The 13,861-nt window shown below is 43.2% G+C and overlaps 1 protein-coding gene across 2 annotated transcripts in view; it reads left to right on the forward strand.

Annotated features, from left to right (window-relative positions):
• The window catches only part of LOC124998664 (NACHT, LRR and PYD domains-containing protein 12-like), a 50,827-nt gene that overhangs the window by 3,202 nt on the left and 33,764 nt on the right, over positions 1 to 13,861 (forward strand). Inside the window, exons 5-11 of one of the 2 annotated variants that reach the window (XM_047573108.1) lie at positions 2,765 to 2,878; positions 3,146 to 3,259; positions 4,994 to 5,057; positions 8,211 to 8,433; positions 9,263 to 10,547; positions 10,584 to 11,063; positions 12,834 to 13,007. In XM_047573108.1, the coding sequence (XP_047429064.1) occupies positions 2,765 to 2,878; positions 3,146 to 3,259; positions 4,994 to 5,057; positions 8,211 to 8,433; positions 9,263 to 10,547; positions 10,584 to 11,063; positions 12,834 to 13,007 (2,454 nt within the window). Of the gene's footprint in view, positions 1 to 2,764; positions 2,879 to 3,145; positions 3,260 to 4,993; positions 5,058 to 8,210; positions 8,434 to 9,262; positions 11,064 to 12,833; positions 13,008 to 13,861 lie in introns of both variants that reach the window. The other variant, XM_047573109.1, reaches the window with a different exon arrangement.

A 13,861-nucleotide genomic window follows, 5' to 3' on the forward strand; every position in this document is an offset into this window, starting at 1 on the left:
CTACCACACCAGTGAGTGTAGCAGGACCTGTCCAATGACCACGGGATATCTAGGGTTTACTTCACTCTACATCAAGTGGGTGGCTCACCATTGCTTCACTTCACTTCACTGGAATAGGCAAAACAAAATCAAAAAGAACAAAATCAAAAAGAACAAAAACAAACAAACAAAAACCTGACCTGTCAACAGACAGGGTCAGAGAAATATCATCAGTTATTTAGTTATACAGTTATCATTTACAGCTACCATGGCAACAGTTACCATGACACAAAACAATATGCAATACTGCACATATTGGTTAAACTGCTTCTTATAAATAATCATTTTAACGTTTTAATGTTCTATATTCTACAATACAATCATGAACCAATTCAAGAGTAAAACAAAACAAAATAATTCATTAAAACCAACAATCAACAATCAACACCGATCTTTGTGTTCAGTGGGGCACAGGCACAAAACGGCTCTGGTACCCGGTACCGCAACAGGGGTTCTACACAAAAAGTAAACTAATAAACAAATGTACTTTTGGTGACATTATGAGCGAAACAAAACATTCTTGGATTGTGCCTTTACCTTGCTGCTGAAAGCAGTAACAGACGAGGAGGAAGTTGTCCATACACAGACACACCAACGCGAGTTAGGAGCAACCGCTAAGTGCTAGCAGACGAGCTAACGGTAGTTAAAAGCTAACAGTAGTAACGGCCACAAACTTTAGCCGGCGAGTTAACGGTAGTCCAGAGCCAATAGCTTTAACGGCCAATGGCAGTAACAGCTAAAAACAACAGTCGTTACCACATCAACCGTATCAACTCACTTTCTGTTGTTGTTTTTTTTTAGCAAACACTCACTGACTGTTCGTTTGCCTTCTGTAGACTCTGTTTCACTGAATTTATCTTGTTTTTCTTCCTTTAGTTCACTTTGCTCCCTTTACAAAACTCTGCTCCAACTAGATGTTCTCTGTCTCTGCGTAGACTGACGGTCACTCACACTCAAATATACCGGTGGGCTAAACTGTGTTTACAGTTCTCTAATTGGCCAGTCTGACCTGATGTATTCAGAGGACATAAAAACATGGGGAAAATTGATAGTGAACGAAACCATACATACAGTTTTCCTATTAAATGAAACAATAAATAAAACATTAATTTCCTTTCCTTTTCTTTTTATAATTTATTTATGTAGCCCAATATATTTAAAGGGTTATATGGGGTTCTCCCGGGTGGACCAAAAGGTTCTTTTGTTTGTGCTTATGCGCCAAACAGCAGAGTACCCAATGTTTTTGGAGGCCCTGGGACAGACACTGGATTGTGCCCCAACTGAGGACTCCATTGTTCTCCTGGGGGACTTCAACGCTCATGTGGGCAATGACAGCATGACCTGGAGGGTTGTGATTAGAAGGAATGTCATGCCTGATCTGAAACATAGTGGCGTTCAGTTACTGGGCTTCTGTGCAAGTTGCAGTTTGTCCTGGGAGGCCCAAACAAATAGTAAGGGTCTGCTGGGAATGCCTAGCGGAAGAACCTGTTAAGATTCAACTCCCACCTCTGACAGAACTTCAACCACATCCCGGGGGCAGTTGGGGACATTGAGTCCAAATGGGCCATGTTCCAATCCGCCATTGTCGTGGTGGCTGTTGCGAGTCACGGCTGCAAAGTCACTGATGCTGGGCGTGGCAGCATCCCCAAACATGCTGGTGGAACCTAGAGGTGAGGGAGAAGGCTGAAGAAGGAGGCCTACAGGACATGGTTGGTCTGTGGGTCACCAGAAGCAGGTGACCGGTACTGGATAGCTAGCGGTCACACAGCAGTCTCGGATGCAAAGCTGGGGCATGGAAGGAGTTCAGTGAGGCTATGGAGGAATACTCCAAAGAGGTTCTGGCACCTGTCCGGCACCTCAGGGGCAACTCGTCCACACCATTTTTGGTGGGGATGGGGAGCTGCTGATGTCACCTGGGGGATCACACTCCTGGGCCTCCCTGGAAAAGTCTACGCCAGGGCGCTGGAAAAGAGGGTCCAATCGATAGTTGAATCTCGGATCCAGGGGAAACCATGCAGTTTTCATCCTGTGTGTGGAACCATGGACCAGCTCTTTACATTCTCTGGTATGCTGGAGGGGAAATGGGAGTTTGCTCAACCAGTCCACACGTGCTTTGCATCTGGAGAAGATTTACGTCTGTGTCCCCAGAGGCACAGTGGGTTGATGGCCCCTTGCTAAGGATCATTCAGTCCCTGAACCAAAGGAGCAAGAGTTTGGTCTGTGTAGCTGGTAGTAAGTCAGACTCGTCCCAGTGAGTGTTGCACTCCAATAGGGCTGCCCTTTGTACCTGGTTCTGTTCATAGCTTTTATGGACAGAATTTCTAAGTGCACCCGGGTAGTGGAGAGTGTTGAGCATGTCCCACTGGAAAGGAGGCCTTGGGATCGCCCAGGACATGATGGAGGGATTATATCTCCCGTCTGGCCTGGGAGCGCCTGAGGATTCCTCTGGAGGAGCTAGTGGACATGGCTGGGAGAGGGCCTTCTGGACCCGAAGATGCTGCCCTCGCGACCCGGACCCGGATAAGCAGCAGATGACAACAATGACAAACATCCAGTTCGATGTTGGCCTAACTCAACAGAATTTACGCAAATGTAAAATACGATAGCAGAATGAAATCAATCCAGTGACTGTAACTGTTCATTGTTCTTCATAATAGAGTTCAGTACTCAAATCACTCAGAGTCAAATTCATCAGAGTCAAACATCTCTATGTGTTGTGTTGAAGGCCAGAAAAACAGGAGAGGACAGACTCCTCTCCACCCAGCTGTGTGTCCATGAAGAGTGACTGGTCCATGGGGCTACCACTTGATTTTAAAGGACAATGTTCTTCTGAAACTAAGTAAGTCAGAAGGCACACACTTTTAATCTTTTTATTATTATGATTTCTCTGTCTTCCCTTCCCTCATTAACTTGATTTTTTTTTTTTTTTTTTTTTTTTTTTATTTCACACAAACTTCCAGTTGGATGTGGGCCATAGCTTGACAGAATTTACACAAATATGAAATACGATAGCAGAATGAAATCAATCCAGGGACTGTAACTGTTTGTTGTTCTTCATAATAGAGTCAAATTCATCAGAGTGAATGTGGTACGTGTTGTGTTTAAGGCCAGAGAAAGGGGAGAGCACGGACTCTCCTCCACCCAGCTGTGTGTCCATGAAGAGTGACTGGTCCATGGGGCTACCACTTCATTTTAAAGGACAACGTTCCTCTGAAACAAAGTAAGTAGATATGTTTTCTTATTTTGTTTGTTGTTGTTAGAGTTACTATTCATTGATGTCACTATTGTGTGACTGAATGCCCCAGTATGCTGGTTTTATGTTTTTTTGTGTGTGTGTTTTATATTCTATTGTAAGCTATATTTCATGTGTTCTTCACATTCTGTAGCAATTTATGTTTTAGTATGTTATGTTTTAAATATTCTGTATTTGACAATATAAGACAAACGGTTGAAACGTATTTAAACTGCCAGAATGACATGTTTTTGAACTCAGTGCCAAGCAATCAAGTATATTAATGTTGGAGATAAAAACACACATTAATAAGAATGAGAAAAGAGCAAATGGCAACAAAGCCAGCAGAAAACAATTAACATTGTATGAGTTCAAATCACATCTTTGGTAAATCAAAAGAAAATAAATTGCGTAATTCAAGCAATAACAGGTATTTTTTTTTACCACCCAAACAGGGAAATACCCTTGGCTATACAAGTCATGAAATAAAGGTATTTTGGGCTGAGAATTGGGAATGTACTAAAGGCCCTCATCTTTACCTGCAAATTGGTTGGCAGCCTTAGCTGAGTGTTGGGGTCGAACTCAAAACATCATGCAATGCAATAGCGAATCCAAGGCAGAAACATGAAGACAAAGCATACAGGGGGCCCCATGCTTAAATAAAAATAATTCCCTAACTTAAATTTGTATTTCTGGTCATTTTAGGCTACAAGCAATTCTTAAATTCTATCAAACATGAAGAAGACCAGCATATTTACTTTATCTGGCTTCAGTTGGCAACACAGTTGTTGTTGCCACTAGTTCAGTTGTAGTGTGACCATATGTCCTGCTGTACCGAATGCGCACTCAGATGCAGCGCTTGTCACGCATATGGAGATGTATTTGCGGGCAACTTTTGACATCAGTGGCAAACGTGTTTCATATATTGACAGTTCTGTCTGTGCACACAACAGCAACTGTGGTCACTTTTCTTGCAGATGTTCTTGCAAGGAAACAGGCCAAAGTTGGCTTCTTCTTTGCCGGCTGCTGTTGCTCCTCCTGCATACGTTGCTTGCTCACCTTTATAATTCGTCAGCAAACCAAAATGCTCCGAGACCCCAGCTGAGGCATTGGCCTTTTTGACTAATTCTGTACCACCATCATTTGCAGTAGCCATCCTCCCGCACTGGGTCTTATGACTGGGCCAACTGTTGCAGCTGTTTGTTTACCCGCATACTGCCATCTACTGGTGTGCGTGCTCTGTGCTATGATAAAATGACATCATAGTCGTTTCCGTATAGTAAGTTCTGCAAATATATTTATTTTTGACGGTATTAAAAACATATCACCAGTATTTTGTCGTACAACGGTACACGATATTTTCACTATACCGCCCAAGCCTATGTACAACCACTTTTCACTGATTGGTTGTACTGAGCTACTGTTTAATGAATTTCCTGACAGATTCTTTGTGAATTAATGCATATCCATTGTCATCTATGACAATGGGCATTTGCTGTCTCATTTTCTTAACTAAAAAAGTATAATATTTCACTTTCCATTTTTTCGGTTTCCCTTTATGTACTCTCTGCATTTCTGTGAAAATTAACTGATGTATTGAATTGTTTTTATGTATAAAATGTAAAAATAATTCTAAGGGGTATGTATCAGCATTCACCAGGACATAGGCCACCACATTTGTTCTAGCTGTCATTGATGTTACCTGTTATATTTCACCCACAGAGTTCAGGAGTATTCAGAAGATCCCAAACTGGAGCAGTCAACAAACCTGGACTCTATATTTATGGTGTGTATATAGAAACCCAGCTTTTACATAAAAATCTACAAACCTAATGCTTAATGAACATACTGGTTTTATAGAGCAACACAAATTGGCTGTGCTTTGCACATTGTACTTTTTTGACACACATCTTGTGCCACACACCACATACACTCTTGAAAACGCTGGCAATTCAGCTGCAGTAGATGGAACACATCCATCTGGTTCAAATGTTAAGAGGGCACTGCTAAGCAGTGTGTTGATACAATCTTTTTGTGTTGACACAAAAACCAATGAATATGGTCTTAAAGTGCAGGCTTTCATTCAAGGGGCTGAACAAAAATATAATATTTAGAGTTGCTAATTTTAATGCACAGCCCCCACAGTTCAAGGCCTCTGATATGCGTGGAAAAATTAATACAATCATAAATAAAATGTTTCAATATTTTGTAGAAAGTCCTTTGCAACCACTGACTGGTTGAAGTGCATAAACCATAGATATCAGCCAAGATGGTTGTGTTGCTCTTTTGTGGTACATTACCAGGCCTGTACTGCAGCTATCTCCAGCTGTTATTTCTGGTTCTTCACCTTCAGCAGGTGAAAAGTAGCATGATCAGTTAGAAATCTGGTGTCTTCCATCCATCCATCCATCCATCCATCCATCCATCCATCCATCCATCCATCCATCCATCCATCCATCCATCCATCCATCCATCATGGAGGTCATGGTGTCAGCAGGCTAAGACAGAGATTTGAGATGTGTCTTTCTCCAGCAACCCATTCCAGTTTTCCTTGGGTGGTTGTGGGGTATCCACCAGGCCAGAAGGGATATATAATCCAGCACTGGACTCACTTGCATGGGACAAGAACTTGCTTCCAACCCGGAGGAAACAATCTGCAGAGCACCATGGCCTCAGACTTGGGGGTGCTGACCCTCATCCCAACCGCTTCACAATTGGCTGCAAACTATCCCAGTGCATGTTAAAGAAAACCACATCCTCTGCAAAAAGAAATGATTCTAAAGTACCCATACACAACACTCTCCTTAGCTTAGCTGCAAAGGAGAGAAGGGACAGCCTTGGTTGAGTCAAACACCTGCTTTAAACATGCTTGACTTGTGGTGAGGATAGGGACACAACTGTCATTTAATTTATAAATTGACTGGATGGCTCTGCCAGGACAGACCAACTTCTGGCACCTTGCCACTACCACAGTGACCTCTGCCAGGATTATGCACGAGGCTTTGTCCAAGTCCTCAGACTCTACCTTGTTCCTCGAGGACATGGTATCAGGGTTCGCAGGGTTTACTAGATCCCTCCAAGCGCTTTTTCCACTGCCCAAATTATCCCCAGTCTGCAGTTTCCCCCCCAACTAAGCACAACCTGAACTAAGCCCTGCTTTTCCTCCAACTGAAAGTCCTTCTCCATCACATCTCCTAACACCCACACTCGAGTTTTTACTTCTCAGAGCTTAACCCTAAACATCTGGCCTCACGGTACCTGCCCGCTGTTTCCTGAGTTCCCTTGGCAGACCAAGGGCCTCATGTACAAAGACTTACATGGATTTCTCACTGAAACATGGCGTGCCCTAAAAACCAGAAACTGGCGTCTGCCCCCAAAAAATCTGATGTATCAAAGTGTGCGTAAGCATGGATCCAAGCACTTTTCCTTTGTACATCCCAATTAATGTGGAATTGAGCACACATATAGAACTGCCAAACTCCTCCCTGTCCACGCACCAATTTAAAAGAATTTAAATAGGGTCTGCATCGCAGATTCCCCACTCTGCACAATCAGGTTTCGCACTGATATTCTATTTGGTAGCCTGTCGTCAGGCATAAACACAAAAAGAAGGAAAAGTGTGTGGGAGCGTGACGCTGTCAATGCCGTGGGGTCGGAGCAGCGCGCACACGTGGAAATCAATCGGTGCCGGGGTTGGTGAGAGGGATCACTATCTACGTTCTCAGGGGGTAGCCATGGCCCCCTGAGGTCAAATAAAGGCAGAAAACATGTAAAATAGATTTAGTGTCCTTTGTTCATACACCACTTGAATGAATCCCACTGACCTTTTTGTAATTATAGGTGCTTTAGTGGGAAATGAACACAAAGGACAAAACAACTTTATTAACGGATAAATTATTTACTCACGAGAAGCCACCCATTGCGCACTGTATCAGCCTCCAGCCTGTTCCCAACCATGCTGTTGGTCAGAATGAACGAGTGATGCGTTGAACCAGGGCACCTTGTCATGATGTTAGTGAGCTGCATTTGCGTGGAATTTGATTTTCCTGGATGGCATTCAGATGATCCCGTCCCACACAGCTGGCATGGCTCGGCTCAGGGTTGACTGACACACTCCTGACCGGTTGGTCAGTTCCTGTTGGAAAGCCCCTGTTGCCAGGAACCCCAGAGTGGTCAGCCCCTGTGTGGGGTAGGACAACCCCTGGCTCCATGCTGTGTTGTGCTCTAGGGCTGCAGCTCTGCGCACAGCTCAAGTAATACTGGCCTCGGTAAACGAAACAACTCATGAGTCAGTTGTTCCCGTGTGTAGATCTTCCCGTTCTCTAAACACTCTCTCACACATAATGTTAATGCATTTTTCACTTTTGATACATCTGAATGTTGACATGGACGTGGGCGTATGCCACATTTCTGGGCGCACACAACTTTAATACATGAGGCCCCAGGTCTGTGAGGCCTCCTTCTTCAGCTTGACATCTTCCCTCTTTACTTGTGTCCACCAGTGGGTTGGAGAGTTGCTGCCACAATAGGCACCATCAACCTTCTGACCATAACTCCCACTAACTGCTTCTGCAATGGCAGATTTAAACATGACCCACTCCGAATCAATGTCCCCAACCTCCCTCAGGATCATGAGACATTCTTATAAATGCTTTGTGCTTTGTGACGATCCCTCTGCATTTGGTCTTGTGACCCCTTCTCTCTATGGAAGAGAGGCATTCTTGGATAATGACCTTGATCATCATTTATTATTCTATTTCGAAAAAACATTTTTTTGTGTGTATAATTCCTACACTTTCCAGCAAACGTGCATCTGCCCTTATTAAGTTAAGCCCATCAGTGTAGAACAACAACTGGTTTATATGTTCTGGTAAAAAAAATAAATAAAAAAATACAGTAGTATCTGTTAATGAACAGTTTTGTGTAAATGTTGTTGCAGATACTCAAAGACAACATTGTGAACTTTGTGATGGATGAGTTGAAGAATTTCCAGCATCTTCTGAGTCAGGATCCAGAAACATTAAAGAGCCAGAAGAAAACTGAGGAGGTGGATGCTGAAGATAAAGTGCAGAAGAGAAAATTCACAGAGGCTGTGCTGAACATCACTCTGCACTACATGAGGAAAATAAAGCAAGAGGAGCTGGCTGACCGTCTGTTGAATAGTAAGATTACAATATATATGAGCCCTTTAAACAATACAAAAAAGAATAGGGACTGTGCTTTGGTTTAATTGTCCACAGTTCCATCAGTTTGATGGTCAAAGTCCTAAAAGATGGGTAGGTCCAATTAACTGTAGACATTTTAGACCTGATGGAGGTCTGATCTTTCATAGATGAACTGGGTCAAAGTCTAATAAATCAAAGTCTAATGGCTCAGAGTGCACTCTCGTTCAATTGTGTGTTTGGCTGGTACCAAACTGGGTCACTGGCACAATCCTACCACAAGGCAGACAGTCCATCCAGGTTTTATGAAGAATCATAGATCCGAGGTCCTTTCATCTGAAGCGGCTGGCTCACCATAATTTTTTCTTACGACTGCTTGACTTAAGAAACTGGCTATACTTAATATTGTTCTTAACTTATACAACACTCTTGTTCTTACTCCAAGCCATGGCTTCCCCCAAACATAGTGACTCTTTCCTGTATCTCAAAAGAATTGTTCATGAAATAAGAAGTCAATTGTCAATGTCCTGTACAAATCACTAGAGAGTGGATGCAATTAACAGAAGAAAAGATTCAAGGAAATCCCATTGGTGTAACAACATAAAAGCATCAACTTACAACTTAAGTCGATCTAATTCAGTTGTTTAAACTAAATTTTGATGTTTATTCAATTTATTCAGCTGGGTTACATGTACTCACATGTAGCCAGGTTGAGCACAACAGAGGGGTAAACTATAGCAGTCACACTTAAATATCTGTAATAAGATTGCTATAACATTTAAAGTTTATTTAATCCGTCATTAATAACAAGTGCTATTTGTTCATTCAGGAACATCTTCTGGACTGTGTCAACGTAAACTCAAATCACATCGAAAGAAGAAGTTCCGGTGTGTGTTTGAGGGGATTGCTAAAGCAGGAAACCCATCTGTTCTGAATCAGATCTACACAGAACTTTACATCACAGAGGGAGAATCCTCAGAGGTCAATGATGAACATGAGGTCAGACAGATTGAAGCAGCTTCCAGGAAAACAGATGAACTGGAAAAAAAAATCAAATGTGAAAACATCTTTAAAGCAGAGATGACAGCTTGTAGGAATGAACCAATCAGAACAGTGATGACAAAGGGAGTGGCTGGCATTGGGAAAACAGTCTTAACACAGAAGTTCACTCTGGACTGGGCTGAAGACAAAGCCAACCAGGACATCCACTTCATTTTTCCATTCACTTTCAGAGAGCTGAATGTGGTGAAAAAGAGAAACTTCAGCTTGGTGGAACTTGTTCATCACTTCTTCACTGAAACCAAAGAAATCTGCAGCTTTGAAGAGTTCCAGGTTGTGTTCATCTTTGATGGTCTGGATGAGTGTCGACCTCCTCTGGACTTCCACAACACTGAGATCCTGACTGATGTTACAGAGTCCACCTCAGTGGATGTGCTGCTGACAAACCTCATCAGGGGGAAACTGCTTCCCTCTGCTCGCCTCTGGATAACCACACGACCTGCAGCAGCCAATCAGATCCCTCCTGAGTGTGTTGACATGGTGACAGAGGTCAGAGGGTTCACCGACCCCCAGAAGGAGGAGTACTTCAGGAAGAGGTTCAGAGATGAGGAGCAGGCCAGCAGCATCATCTCCCACATCAAGACATCACGAAGCCTCCACATCATGTGTCACATCCCAGTCTTCTGCTGGATCGCTGCTACAGTTCTGGAGGATGAGTTGAAAACCAGAGAGAGAGGAGAGCTGCCCAAGACCCTGACTGAGATGTACATCCACTTCCTGGTGGTTCAGACAAAAGAGAAGAAGGTCAAGTACGATGGAGGAGCTGAGACAGATCTACACTGGAGTCCAGAGACCAGGAAGATGATTGAGTCTCTGGGAAAACTGGCTTTTGATCAGCTGCAGAAAGGAAACCTGATCTTCTATGAATCAGACCTGACAGAGTGTGGCATCGATATCAGAGCAGCCTCAGTTTACTCAGGAGTGTTTACACAGTTCTTTAAAGAGGAGAGAGGACTGTACCAGGGCAAAGTGTTCTGCTTCGCCCATCTGAGTGTTCAGGAATTTCTGGCTGCTCTTCATGTCCACATGACATTCATTAATCATGGTGTCAATCTGTTGGAAGAATCACAAAAATCATCCCTTTGGTGTAGATGGTTTGACAAACTTGACCTGGATCATCTCCACCAATGTGCTGTGGTCAAGGCCTTACGGAGTCCAAATGGACACCTGGATCTGTTCCTGCGCTTCCTCCTGGGTCTTTCAGTCCAAACCAGTCAGAATCTTCTACATGGCCTGGTGAAAGAGAGAGGAAACAGACAAAACACCACCATAAACACAGCGAAGTACATCAAAAAGAAGATCAGTGAGGATCTTCCTACAGAGAGAAGTCTTAATCTTTTCCACTGTCTGAATGAACTGAAGGATGAATCACTAACCGACGAGGTCCAATGTTTAATGAGTTCAGGAAGACTCTCAGTAAAGAAGCTCTCACCTGCTCAGTGGTCAGCTCTGGTCTTCACATTACTGTCATCAGAAAAAGATCTGGATGAGTTTGACTTCAAGAAATTTTTTCCTTCAAATGATGTTCTCCTCAGGATGCTGCAAGTCATCAAATCCTCCAGAAGGGCTGTGTGAGTGCAAAAACGCTGCAACATACTGTTAATTAGTAGCATAGACTTTGAATCACACAATTATAAAGTGCTTTAACAATACAACCTCTCTGGAGCACAACATGTTATTTAGAGTTTTAATTAAACTTCTGTTAGACCAGGGCTATGCAACCTTTATGACATGTCGTGCCGTCATCAACAATAATCTTTTTGGAGGCTCGAGGATGGACTCTGGACTGCTTGCAAACAGCATGACCGGGAGGGGTGTGATTGGGAGGAATCTGATCTTAACCCGAGTGGTATTCAGTTATTGGACTTCTGTGCGAGTCACAGTCTGTCCATAACCAACATCATGTTTGAACACAAGGTGGTTCATCAGTGCTCTTGGCACCATGATGGTCTAGGTTGTAGGTCAAGGATAGACACAGGTCAGATGATACGACTATGTATCATCTGACCTGTGACCTGTTCTGGACACTTGGGTGAAGAGAGGGTTACATGGCCGACCTGGTGCTGGTCGAGGCGATAAACCCTGAACTCGCTGGTGGACACCAGAGGTGAGGGGAGCCATCAGGCTGAAGAAAGAGGCCTACAGGGCATGGTTGGTCTGTGGGTCTCTGGAAGCAGCTGATGGGTACCGGTGAGGCTATGGAATAATAATCAGTCAGCTCCGAAAAGATTCTGGCAAACTGTCCAGCGCCTCAGGGGTGGTAGGCAGCAACTCACTCACACCGTTTTTGGTGGGGACGGGGACCTACTGACATTAACTGGTGCTATCTTTGGTGGAAGAAAATGGCTTTATAACCTTTAAACCTCGGATCAAGGAGGACCAGCTTTTTACCCTTGCTAGGGTCCTTGAGGGGTTTGCCCAACCGGTCCACATGTGTTTTGTGGATTTGTAGAAGGCTTACGACCGTGTCCCAAGACGCATCCTGTGGTAGTGCTCCGGGACTACGGGGTGGATGGTCCCTTGCTAAGGGCCATTCAGTCCCTGTATGAAAGAAGCACAAGTTATGTCCGTGTAGCCAGCATTAAGTCAGAGCTATTTCCAGTGAGGGTTGGACTCGGTAAGGCCTGCCCTTTGTCACAGTTCTGTTCATAACTTTTATGGACCAGGGTGAGCGAATGAATAATGTAATGAATCCAGTGTAACGCAACTTTGAGTGTCTTTAATAAAGTGCTATATAAAACCAATGCATTATGATAATACAGCAGTTTTCTCACAATGTGAGCCATTACTACATTATGAGCTGTTATTAGATTATGACCGGCACCAGTAAGGCTCATAATGTAATACATTTTTGCATTACATTATGTGCAAAACTGTTATTAAGTTATGCACATGGTTTTATTAAATTATTAGTCGATTATTACATGATGAACTTTTATTACATGTAAGTTATTGCGCTATGAGCTGTTATTACATTATTACCCATTATTACATTATGCGTGGCTACAACACTCCTTTCCTTTTTTTAAAAAAATACGCTTGAAAGAGGAAACCAGTCGCCATCGTTTTTTTTTCCATTTTTGTCTTTTTGCTTGGCTTTTATTTAGTTTTTTTTCTGGACTTTTTTGAGTATGCCAGTGACTTCCCTTGATGAATTACAGAGATCAACTGTTAACGCTGTTTGTGGCCCTTTCTGCCCGAAGCTCCAAGAATTTTTCTGATTTCTTCTCTGTAGAACAACGTTAAAAATGTCATTAGTGGTGAAGTGTAGTGATTGTGATAAACATGGATCAGCTACTGACAGGAAACCTCATGATGTCCCCTTGCTTTCTTCTCTTCAGGTTGAGTGGTTGTAATCTGTCAAAGAAAAGCTGTGGAGCTCTGGCCTTAGTGCTCAGCTCCCAGTCCTCTTGTCTGAGAGAGTTGGACCTGAGTGATAACGACCTGAAGGATTCAGGAGTGAAGCTTCTTTGTGATGGACTGAAGAGTCCACACTGTCTACTGGAAACTCTCAGGTCAGGAGTCAGTAGTTTATCTGTTTAACTGATGATTTGATGCTTTGTTCAGTGTTTAAACCAATTGACATATACACCCTCTTGCTACTTTATTAGGTACACCTGTTCAATTGCTTGTTAACACAAATAGTTGATCAGCCAATCACATGGCTGCAATTCAATGCATTTATTCATGTAGAGGTGATCAAGACAACTTGCTGAAGTTCAAACAGAGCATGTTTTATGGTTGTTGCTGCCAGACGTCTGGTCTGAGTATTTCAAAAACTGTTGATTTTTATGCACAACCATCTGTAGGGTTTAGAGAGAATGGTCCGAAAAGAGAAAATATCCAGTGAGAGAGGTCAGAGGAGAATGGACAGACTGGTTGGAAGTGATAGAAATGCAACAGTAATTTAAATTACCACTGGTTCCAACCAAGGAATGTAGAATACCATCTCTGAACGCACAACGTCCAACCTTGAAGAAGATGGGCTACAGCAGCAGGAGACCACACCGGGGGCCACTCCTGTCAGCTAAGAACAGGAAACTGAGACTACAGTTCACACAGGCTCACCAACACTGGACAATAGAAGGTTCGAGTCTCGATTTCAGCTGCAACATTCAGATATCAGGCTCAGAATTTGGCGTAAACAACATGAAAGCATGGATCCATCCTTCCTTGTATCAACGGTTCAGGCTGCTGCTGGTTTCTTAGTACAAATTGAGCATGGTTGAAATGCCAGGAGGAGGATGACCGGAGAAGGTGCTGTCTGTCATCATGGGGAACATGAGGTCTTTGGCAGCAGGACCAATGGACTGTATGATCTTTCTTGCGGTTTTTTATGCAATAAAGCTATGGTGACAAAGTAATTTCC

Source organism: Mugil cephalus, chromosome 21, assembly GCF_022458985.1.
Source record: "Mugil cephalus isolate CIBA_MC_2020 chromosome 21, CIBA_Mcephalus_1.1, whole genome shotgun sequence".
NCBI lineage: Eukaryota > Metazoa > Chordata > Actinopteri > Mugiliformes > Mugilidae > Mugil > Mugil cephalus.